General features: G+C 58.0%; 1 protein-coding gene across 1 annotated transcript; it reads right to left on the reverse strand.

Moving 5' to 3' along the window:
- Positions 1-431: 431 nt before the first annotated feature.
- KLHDC8B (kelch domain containing 8B) lies at positions 432-3,328 on the reverse strand (the record flags this gene model as incomplete). Its single annotated transcript, XM_080696658.1, is given in 6 exon segments — positions 432-628; positions 1,019-1,120; positions 1,284-1,527; position 1,802; positions 1,804-1,966; positions 2,947-3,328. Coding segments are annotated over 6 exon segments (1,089 nt in total).
- Positions 3,329-11,590: the final 8,262 nt, after the last annotated feature.

Genomic DNA, 11,590 nt, shown 5'->3' on the forward strand with positions numbered 1-11,590 from the left:
GTGGGGAGCAGAGCCGCAGTCCCCGCTCCTCTTCTCCATGCCCTCTGTCCCCACCCTCTGAACACTTCTGGGTCTACAGGGGCCCTGCAGCAGGCCATGAGGTGGGCCTGGTCGACCTAGGAATCGTCAGTCCTGTGCCGCAGGGCACAGGCTGCATGTCCTCCACGCGCTTCTCACTGGCTAGAGGGCCTACTAGGCTCCTGGACAAGGGCAGAGCTAGGTACGGTTCACGAAGGAATGGTGGTGAAGTAGGTGTGAGCATACGTGTGTCCTATGCTAAGACAAAGGCCCCCCAACCCAAGGCCCCAACGTGCCTGTGCCCACCCCTGCGCTTCCCTTGCCCCGCAGAGCCACAGGGAGCTCCCTCAGCAGCACAGGGCCACAGACACCTGCTTCTGCACTGAGCTGCTCCAGGATAGCCCACCAGGCCTTCAGGCGCCATCACGCAGACACAGGGCCTCCACCGCTGGACTGGGGCCCTGGGCCACGCCCCCAATGACAAACAGCAGGGGGCCTGCCTGGAGGCTGGAGCAGGAGCAGCGGGCCGTAGGCATGGAGGGCAGTGCCTCCCAGCGCCGCCGGGTAAGACTGAAGCTCTCCACAGATCCCAGGGGGCAAGGCTGGTTTCCTGCAGGAGAGAAAGAAACTAGCTGTAAGGGCTCCAGGCCCTTAAGGTCGCTGAACCCAGAGTGGCTCGTGGGCGTCACCCAGGTCAGGTTCTCTCACTCTTCGTTGCCCGTCCACTCCTGGTTCATTCATCGTGTTTTGATTTGTCCACCTGGCCAGGTCAGTGGTCATCTGTCCTGCTTCAGCCTCCATGGCTGTGCTGGTACAGAGACCCCAGGCAGTCACTGTGGGACACCTCAGAGCTAGGCCAGGCAGGCAAACCACGCCTGCTTGTTCACAGGAAAAAGGGGCTCAAAGGCTCTGACCCCTGGAGTGCTTAGAGAAGGGGGTGCTCCTGCGGGGCCTGCTCCTTCCTATCTGGGGCCCTCTTCTTCCCATCCAGCAGACTTACCAAGGCCCCCGATAGCCACGATGTAGCCCCCAAGTGAGCCAACCACAAAGTCAGCCCTCTTATCCCTCATTCGCAGACTGCGGGGCATCTTGGTCCAGGATCCTGCAGAAGGGGTGTGGTCAGACTCACACACACACACACACTCTCTCTCTCTCTCTCTCTCTCTCTCTCCCTCTCCCTCTCCCTCTCCCTCTCCCTTTCTCTCTCTCTGCCCCTCCACCCCACCCCACAGAGAGTAGAACCACCCAGGACAGCCACTGCTCACCGTGCTCCAGGTCAAACATCTCCACAGTGTTGACAAAGTGTGGGCGGGAGTAGAAATTGTGGGGCCCGGGCTGCTGCAAGCCCCCCAGGCTAAAGACGCTGCCTTCAGCCATGGCACAGCCAGCAAAGGCCCGGCGGCTGGGCAGGCTGGGGTGCCGGGTCCAGGTCCGGGCCTCCAGGTCAAATGCTTCAAAAGCCGTCACCGGGAGCTTGCCCTGGCGGCCCCCTGCCAAGGGAATGGGCACCTGGGAGGGAGCCCAGGGCCTTGGTGGGCTCCTCACTCACCAGGCTGCTGACGTCTGCCCCAGCCTCCTGTGCCCAGCTGTGTGCACATCTGCACATGGACCACCCACTGCACAGATGCTCAGACACCAGGGTCTGGCTTCCCAACCCCAGCAGGGCCAGCACAGGTCAGAGCCTGGTCGGCCCCTGCAAAGCTTCTCACGTCCCGCCATCACAGACTGAGCCGAACTGTGGGGAGGGACTCAGAGCCTCTTTCCTGCGCCTCCCAGCCCTTACCCAGGACATAGATCTTGTTCCCGTGCAGGAAGGTGGAGGCACCGTAGCAGGGTGTGGGCATGGAGGGCAGCGGAAGCCAGCAGTCCCGGCGGGGCTCATACACCCGTACCTGGGCCTGGGGGGCCGTGTCAGGGCCCATTCCCCCCAGTGCATATACCATACCATCTGCAGAGGAAAGACTAGTTCAGACTGTGCCCAGCCTGGCCAGGGCACCCACCCTGGCAGCTGCCCTGGGCAGCCCAGGGGGTGGCTGTGTCTGTCTGGAACCCTGTTGCATGTCTGGAGGAGGATCCGGGATTCCTGCTCTGGCCAGGGCTGCTCCCAGTGAAGAGCAGGAGCCAGCTGATCTAATTATAATCCAGCGCCGTCTCCCTGGAGACGCTATGGCAACCAAGTCTGGCATCCAAGCAGGCTGGCCTGGGCCAGTGGTCAGACCTGGAGGCCACAAGGTGGGTGGGGGCTCCCCTGCGAGAGGCGGGTGGCTTAGCCAGGGGTGGGGGATATGAGATCTGCCCAGCATGGTGCTCAGTCTGTGGAAGAGAGATGAGCTGGACTGGGGCTGAAGCCTGCAGGACAGAGGTGCTGGCCACAAGCCTTCAGCCCAGTCTCCTTGCCCACACCTCTGCACCACACCCTTTCACTAGATTACCTTCCTGCCTTCTGTTAGGCCCTCAGGGTGAGCCTAGGGGCCTGTCTGGGTGCCTTGGGACAACGTGCCAGTCAAGTGGGAGCTTCCATGGCAACCATCTCCAGGTCAGCCGGGCCCTTGTCCACATGAGATCCCTGGTGTGTGCAGGGCTTGGGGGGAGTCTAAGCTCTTGAGCACTCCTGGGCTCTGAGCCAAGGCTCTGCTCCCCTCCCCCCAGTCTATTTATAACCATGAGAGTCATTAGGCCACCCCACACACATACGCAGTCTTTTAGAAATGAGGAATGGACAAGGTGGTGGCCGGGGCCTCCCATCACTCTGGGGGCCAGCCTGGGCTCCCCTCCTTTGTCAGAAAAGTCAGCTTAGCAGAAGGCCTACTACAAGGCCGGCTCAGAGTGAGGCGGGAGATACAGGAGGCAAGGCGATGCGCAGGGCAGCTCTTGTCCAATCTGAGGGCCAGGGGCCACCTGAAGGGTGTTCCTTGGGAGGCCACTTACCTCTCTCCACAGTCGCAACCCCCATGGCTGCTTGAGGGAGGGTGGCCCGACGCTCCCAGCGGCCTTCATCGGCCAGGAAGGCCTCCACGGCAGCCACTGGGCTCTGGGCCTCATCCACACCGCCCACCACTAGCACCTGCTTGCCCAGCACCACCGCAGCTGCTCCAGCCCGGGCAGTGGGCAGGGGCGCCAGTGCCAGCCATGTGTGCGAGGCCATGTCCAGTGTCTCGGCAGTGTCCAGGGGTATCCCGGCCCGGCCACAGCCCCCCAACACCAGCAGGTGTCCATCCTGGTGTGCCACTGTGCCATATACCCGGCAAGTGGGCACAGGCGGGAACACCTGCCAAGTGAAGGCCCGGCCACCTGCAGCCATGTTGGTCATTGCCAACGGCAGGCCATGCTACGTGCTGGGCCGCAGGCTCACTGAGCGCCAGGCCTGGGCCTCATCTTGACTCCGCTAGGGCTGCAAGGGGGCGCTGGAGCAGTCCAGGTGCCCTGCCTTCACCTGGAGGAGAGAGTGGGAACAGGGTCAGGGCCACTCACCAGCCTCTCAGCAAGCCCAGGAGTAGCTAATGGCTGAGTGCAGGGCGGGCCCCAGTCACTAGGAGGCCGGGTAAGAGAAGTTTCCACCCCTCACCAGCACACCACTTAAGAGGCCCTCCACTGTGGGAAGGACACAGAGCCAGGGGCTCCCCACTCCTGTGGGAGGATGAGCGTTCTCCTCCTCACCACTACCCTGACAGCTAGGGGCACCTCGGCAACTGGGTCCAGGTGGAGTTAGGTGTCCATCCCAGCGCCTTGCCCTGCCCTCCACAAGCCTGGCCCTACTGCAGGGAGGAGTCCTGATAACTCTGCCCCATCCTTGGCTTCAATGTGCCCTGGGCAGCCTGGGATCCATCCATCAGGCCCCACCAGCAGTCGGGAGCCCAACTCCAGGGTCTCCCTACAGAACCTTGAGTTGGCTTCACAGGTTCGGCCATCCTCACGAGCAAAAGGCCTGGGCTGCCTGGGACTCAGGAGGGCTGGCTAGGTGCGGAGTTCCACACTCCCCCTCAGGGTTCACCCGTGCCAGCAGCAGCATCCTAGTGTCTAGAGGAGAGGGGGCCTGGCAGAGGAATCTCAAGAACACAGGACTTCAGGGTCCCGGAGTCCGGGGAGTTTCTTGTAGGAATGAGCAGCTGAACTCCTAAGGCCTTGAGAAGATTCCTCAAGTTCTGTGGCCTCCCCTCTCCTGCGAGGGCTCTACTCTCAGACCCTGGACCTGGCAGGAGGGCCTCCCCGCCCCAAACTTCTGCGTGCAGCGGTGGGGCGGGTCTGGGCGAGTGCGCCTGGGGCTCTGTGCCCCACGCCCCAAACTTCCCCGAGCTGGCTCCCCAGGACTCACCGGGCGGTGCCTCCAGGGCACGGCTCCTCTCTCCTTCCGCCGCCGGCCGGCTCGGGCTCGGGCTGAAGCCGGCTCGGCGGGCTCGGGCTCGGCTCCGGCGTGGGGCGGGGCTGGACCGGGCCCGCCCCCGCCCCTCGGGCTCCGGAAACCTCCTCCCGCCTTAACTCTGCACGTGCCGTGGCCGGAGCCCGGCGCGCCGGTGCACGGTCGCGCCCAGACAGACGCATGGGCAGGTCGCCTGGGCCTGCGGGATCTGCGGAGACCAGGCCGGGCCGCGGCGCGGTCTGCGGAGCGGGCGTCCTGAGCCAGGTGACCCGGGGTCTAGGGGCTGGCGGCCGCCCATCGGCCGAGCTCGAGGACCTGGCCACGGGCTGGGCGGAGGCGCCCCCTGCAGGCCACTCAGGGCGTGGCCAGGGCGGCGCGGCGCGGCGCTCACCTGCTGTGCACGTTGAAAACCGACCCGAGGGGATGGAGGGCCTGGGGGCCTTCCGCGACCCGGTGAGGCCAGGTCTTGGGTCGCTCTGAGCAGGAGATAGGCCAGAAGAGGCAGAGGCCAGGACTCCTCCCGCCAGGCCTAAGGCTGGGGCCACTCGGCCCGAGGTGACTTGTCACTGTCCATCTTCATGGTCCAGGGCTTGCCTCCAGCCAATTCTGGGGTCAGGAGAGGCAGTTGGTGGGCAAGGACCCACTTTGACTCACCTGGCCCAGCAAGTCACAGAGTGTTCAATGTATGAGCCGAATCTCTGAGCTGGGGTTGTGTAGGTCAGCGCCTTTCCCTCACCTGCAGGAGCAGGTCCTTGCAATTGTCATGGCTCATGCTGTCCCCCTCAAGTGTGTGTGTGGGGGGTGTATTACTGGGGTCGGATCCAGAGGCACTCTAGAGCTCTGTCTTGCTCTCTGAGTTTTGATTTTGAGGCAGGCCCTCCCTGAGTTGCTGAGTGGCTGGCACTTGTGATTCTCCTGCCTCAGCTTGCTGAGCAGCTGGGATTGCAGATGTGCGCCAGAGCACTGCGATTGTGTTCCAGTGTGGTGCTTTCTCTCAAGCAGGCCGGGAGACAGACACAGTGCATATAGTTAACGTGGGAATTGAAGCCTGGGGCAGCAGCAGAGGGGCCTCAGGAGACAGGGAGAGCGACCAGGCGGAGGGCTGCGTAGCAGCGCCACCCAGCATCCTGCTGGGGACCCCGGGAGCCAGTGGAGAACAGGGTTCCCACATTGCAAGACCCTGACAGGGGGCCGAGCTCGGCATTCGCACACCTCCATAGGTCACGGTGGAGAACTGTTCAGTCAGGGGACTTCCAAGCCCTGGCCTGCCCAGATGGGCGGTAGGCTCTTCCCCTTGCCTTCAGCCCGTCCAGGGGCTGACAGTTGGAGTCAGAGGGCTGCACAGAAGGGGGATTCAAGGCTGGTTGCCCAGAATGCACAGAGGATTAGAAGGCACCTATCCCTCCACCCCACTCATCCCAACCTGCTCCCCTGGGCACACTGCCCTAAGACCTCCCCTTCACCACAGACCCTCCCTCCTCTCCAGCAGTTGACTTCTTTTTTCTTTTTTTTTTTTTTTTCATGTTCGGTACTGAGGATTGAACCCAGGGGCATTCTATCTCTGAGCTACACCCCCCCAGCTCTATTTTATTTTATTTTATTTATTTTGAAACAAGGTCTCACTAACAGAATGCCTTACTAAGTTGCTGAAGCTGGCTGCAAACCTGTGATCCTCCTATCTTAGCCTCCCAAATACTGGGATTACGAGCTTGTGCCACCACAGCTAGCTGCAATTAAGTATTTTTAAGCTGCCTGCCTTTAGATCCCTTCCAGTCCCTCTAGTCTATCCTTCCTTCCTTTTTTTTTTTAAAGAGGGGGGACTGGAAATTGTACCCAGAGGCATTCTACCTCCAAGATACACCCCCAGCATTTTTTTTTTCCAGTACTGAGGATGGAACCCAGGGACATTCTACCTCTGAGTTACACCCTCAGCCCTGTTTATTCTTTATTTTGAAACAGGGTCTCACTGAGTTGCAATGGGCCTAAGTAGCTGAAGCTGTCCTCAAACCGCAATCTTCCTGTTTCAGCCTCTCTAATGCTGGGATTACAAGCATGCGCCACCATGCCTGGTCCCCAGCATTTTTAAATTTTTTTTATTTTTGTGTGGATGTGGTAATGGGGATGGAAACCAAAGGCCATCTATCTCTGGGCTACGTTTCCAGACCTATTTTATATTTTGTTTGGAAACGGACTCACTAAGTTGCTGAGAGCCTCACTAAGTAGCTGAGGCTGGCTTCAAACCTGTGCGATCCTCCTGTCTCAGCCTCCCAAGTACTAGGATTACAAGTGTGCCCCACCACGCCCGGCTTTAGCTTTTTTTTTTTTTTTTTTTTTAATGGTACTAGGAATGGAACCCAGGAGTATTCTACCTCCAAGCTACCTCCCAGCCCTATTTTTCATTCTTTATTTTGAAACAGAGTCACTGAGTTGTTGAGGATGTCTGCAAACCGCGATCATCCTGTCTCAGCCTCCCATATGCTGGGATTCCTTTTTTTTAAAACAGTTTTTCTAGGTGCTGAGGGTTTTGCTAAATTGCTGAGAATAGCCTTGAATCTGTGATTCCCACTTCTCCTGTCTCATCCTCCTAAATACAGGGATCGCAGGTGTACACCAACTTCAGTCAAATTCTTGAAACCATCTGCCCTCATAGGCTTCCCTGCCTTTGTTTGTTGCCACGCCGTCCCCAAAAACGCTGTTGAGAAGCCATTATAAAGCTGGGCGTGGTGGTGCATGCTTTGGGGGGGGGGGGCTGAGACCAGAGAAGAGCAGGTTTGAGGACAGCCTCAGCAAGTAATGAGACGCTCATCAACCTAGCCAGGCTCTCTTAACTAATAAGAAATAAAATTGGAGTCGGGTGTGGTGGTGCACACTTGTAATCCCAGCATTTGGAAGGCTGAGACAGGAGGATAACGGTTTGCAGACAGCCTCAGTTACTTAGTGAGGCCATTTGCAACTCAGTGCGACCCTGTTTCAAAATAAAGAATAAAAAAAAATAGGGCTGCGGTGTCTCTCAGAGGCAGAATGCCCTGGGCTCCATCCCCAGTACTGCAAAAATAAAATAAAATAGGTCTGGGGTGTAGCTAGAGGGTAGAATTCCCCTGGGTTCAATTTTCAGTACCACAAATAAAAGTCATTATAAGCCAGGCATGGTGCTGCATGCCTGTTATCCTGGTATTAGGAAGACTCAGCCAGGAGAATTTTAAGTTTGAATTCAGTCTCAAAAACTTCCTGCGGCTGGTAGCAACTTAATGAGACTCTGTTTCAAAATAAAAATAGGAAGCCAGGTGTGGTGGTACACGTTTGTAATCCCAGCATTCAGGAGGCTGGGACCAGAGGATCATAGTTTGCAGACAGCCTCAGCTACTTAGTGAGGCCCTCTGAAACTCAGAGAGACCCTGTTTCAAAATAAAAAATAAAATATAGGGCTGGAAATGTAGCTTGGAAGTAGAATGTCCCTGGGTTCCATCCCCAGTACTAAAAAAAAATAAAATAAGAAAGAAAGAAGGAAAAGGAGGAGGAGGAGGAGAAGGAGGAAAAGGAAGAGGAAGAAGGAGGTGGAGGAGATGGAGAAGAAGAAGAAGAAGAAGAAGAAGAAGAAGAAGAAGAAGAAGAAGAAGAAGAAGAAGGAGGAGGAGGAGGAGGAGGAGGAGGAGGAGGAGGAGGCGGCATCTGTTTGCATAGTGCTGGCCATTCACACACAGAGCCAGAAGTTTTTGCAAGGCAGCTAGGAGAGAAGTAGAGGTTGGGTTAATCCTGGACCTGAACAGCCAACTCTGACCTTCAACCACAGATAGGGCCAGAAATAAGGCTCAATCATAGATGGAGTTTGACTGTTCTGAATTAGCACTTCCTGAAGGCAGCCCATGGGACTCTGGCCCACAGATCCCCACCTTTACCTTCTATCAGAACATGGGGTAGAAGCACTGAACCCAGAAAGAAGAGATTTTACAGTTCCTGTTGGACATCTTGGCCATGCCTTAAGGCACTGAGGCCCTTACTAAGCCTCAATGCTGAGCCCCTGAGAAGCTAAGGAGCACGAAGGGAGGCCTAGGGTAATGCTTAATGGAGTGGACGCTTGACTGACAGTGTCTGGACCCCTCTGTACAGGCAGGGAAATGTACAGCAGCCAGAAGATTCCGAAGTCATATGGGAAAGGAGGAGGACTGGTGTCTAGTTCCTAAGTGAGGTATCCAGCCACCTTCTTTTTTTTTTTTTTTTTTTTTGGTGGGGTTCCTGGGAAGCCCTTCTACCTCTGGGCTACACTCCCAGACCTATCTTATATTTTATTTGGAAACGGGCTTTTAAGCCAGCTGAGGCTGGCCTCGAACATGCCTAATCCTCCTGTCTCCGCCTCCCAAGCACGGGGATTACAAGCTTCTGCCACCACGCCCGGCTCCACCCACCTTCTTTTGACTAATAGACTACTACCCGCCCCCAACTCTCACCTGTAAGAGTTGTGGTAGTATTTCTGCCTCTGACTCAGGCTCTGACCCACCCTCGAGAAAATGCCCCCACTACCTTATCCATGAAATCGGAGCTCCATGTTGGCTCCTAACCTGGATTTGGGGGCTCCTGACAAGTGGAGCCTTTGATCAGGGCTGTGGAGACAATTCTGACCCTTCATGTGAAGTCACACGCCCCTAGTGTTAATTTTGATCTGTGTCCTCTAATTTGGTGCTCCCAGGGGCCACCACCCATCTGCTGGCTAAGGTACCCCTTAGGCAAAAGGACAGGGGTTCTGGGTAGTGTTAACCCTGGAGCTGGGACTTGGTGCCCCTGAGGGGCTGAGGCTGGGCGAAGGGCGCTCTCCTACATCTGCGCACACAGGCCTGGGCAATTGTATTCAAAACCCCAGTGGCATCTACTGTGGCTTAGGCTGGTCACAACAGCTTGGGCACCTGTGTGGCACTTGTGATGACTTGAGCGCACTAGTCTTTCCTGTGCTATGCGGTGGGCACCATTCCCAAGAAGAGAGATGGGCCTGTTGTTCCCAGAGAAGGTTCGGTGTTGCCCAGTCAGGGAACACACCTCACTGGGTCAGGAGCGGGCCCTGTCAGCCTGGAGGAGGACGAGAGTGCGGAGAATGGTCTGGCCCTCGCCAGGAGCCCCTCGCAGTATCGCTGCACTGAGGGGCCAGCGCCTCATAGTCCAGCGAGTCAGGCCAGGGCGCGCCTCAAGGCCAGGGCGCACCACGGCCACCACCTCCAGGCAGCCTTCCCTGGTACCCCTTCCGCCTCGCCCCCAGACTTTGGAGAGAAATGGGGCCTGGGTCAAGGGTCACGGGGCGGGCCAGGGCCCGGAAGCGGAAGCGCGGTGCACTTCCGGCGCGCAGCGGGCGGCCATGTTGGAACGGCGGAGGCGGCGCAGAGGCGCGTCCTGGGTCCCCGCGGCGGCGCCGGTAGGTTGGAGCCGCGGGCCGGGCCGCGCCGGGAGGCCGCCGGCGGGGCGGCGGGGCGGGGGGCGGGGGCCGGGGCGGCTCGGCCGGGACCCCGCCCCACCCCCACCCAGGGACCCCGCCCCGGGCGGCGCGTTGGGCGGCGGGCGACCGGCCTGCGCTGCTGCTCTGACCCCCGCCTCCCTCCCGTGGTTCGGGCCCGGGGACGCCGACTCCCGGCCCGAGGTCCCCGACTGCCCCTGGCCCTAGTCCGCCCGGATGGCGCCTCTCCCGGCCCCAGTCTTCGGTCAGCTTCCCCTGCTGGCCTTCGAGGCACGTGAGAAGGCAAATCGGAGGCCCGGCTGCTCCCGAAGCCTCCTGAAAGCCGAGAAGACCCCTCCCGAGGGCTCACGTGACCTGGGCAAACGGCCCCGGGTCACCCCAGATCTGCGCCGGGGGTGTAGGTAGGAAGTAGGCCCCTCCATAGTCATATCCCGGGGACGACCTCACCCCCAAGAAAATAAATAAATGAAAGAACTGAAGTCATGTGCAAGGGTTGTGCTTGTAGAGCGGCCTCAGGGGAGGCCAAGGGCCTCAGACACCTGAGGATCCAAGAATGTTTCCAAACAAAGAGCCCCAGGGCACTTCCTCCTGGGGATTGCGGAGACCTCGTCTGCTCCCTAAGGGCCGCGGGAGCCAGCTGCACAGATGGGTCCAAGCTCCAGGGACCCGCATGATCCCAGCTGATCTTTTAATGCTCCAGTGCGGCTGGGGAGCTGCCGCTTGGCCCTGTGAACCCGCAAGTGCTGGGTTGGGTGCTAGATAGTAGCCATGATTTATGGCCACAGTTTCTCCAAAGAAGCCTGGGACAACTTGAGTGTCCCCAGACAGCTCCCATCTGTTCACCACTGAGGTACACCGGCCTTCGCCCGTTTAGAACAGCCAAGACTGGTTGTCCTTGCGGCTCAGCATCGTAGCTTTGCCTCCCGCTGTCATCAGACCTTGGGCTTGTGGTCTGGCTGCCTGGTGGCACAGAGATGTAATTTGCACCGACTACTCATCAGCCTTATAGTTTCTGTTGAAGAATTTGGCTCTTCCCAGACTGGTCTCCATGGCTCTAGAGCTAGGAATTGGGCTGTCAAGGGGCCTGCCTAGAGATTGTGAGAGCAGAACCTCTAGTGGGCAGGAAGATCATCCCTGACACCCCCTCATCAGACTCTAGCAGCTGGAGGAACAGAGGTGGGCCTAGATACTGATTGTAAGTCAGGGGCTTCTGACCAGTATTCAGAGCTCTTTATTTCCCACCCGTAGCCTGTTTTTCCAGCTAGACCCTGGTCCTAACCCTACAGTATACACCAGAATGGTTTATACTGTGTGTGTGTGTGTGTGTGTGTGTGTGTGTGTGTGTGTGTGTCTTGAACCCAGGGCCATTTCACCTCCGAGCTACACCCCCTGCCCTATTTTTTATTCTGTATTTTGAGACAGGGTCTCACTCATAGGGCCCCACTGAGTAGGTGAGGCCTTCCACAAACTGTGATCCTCGGGTCTTAGCCTCCCGAATGCTGGGATTACATGTGTACGCCTGCCACCACACCGGGCTTTGCTTTTCACTTTTTATATTTGATTTTTAATTTTTTTTAGGAGGTGGTACTGGGGATTGAACCCAGGAGCATTCTACCTCTGAGCTCCATCCCCACACCACCCCCTTTCGTGTGTGTGTTTCTGGAGATTGAACCCAGGGACATTCTAACTCTGTGCTACATCCCAGCCCAATTTTTTTTATTCTTTTTTTTTTTTTTTTTTTTTTTGTGGTGGTGGTACTGGGGTTCCTGGAAACCCTT

This window comes from Muscardinus avellanarius (assembly GCF_963383645.1).
Source record: "Muscardinus avellanarius genome assembly, chromosome: 5".
Classification (NCBI taxonomy): Eukaryota; Metazoa; Chordata; class Mammalia; order Rodentia; family Gliridae; genus Muscardinus; species Muscardinus avellanarius.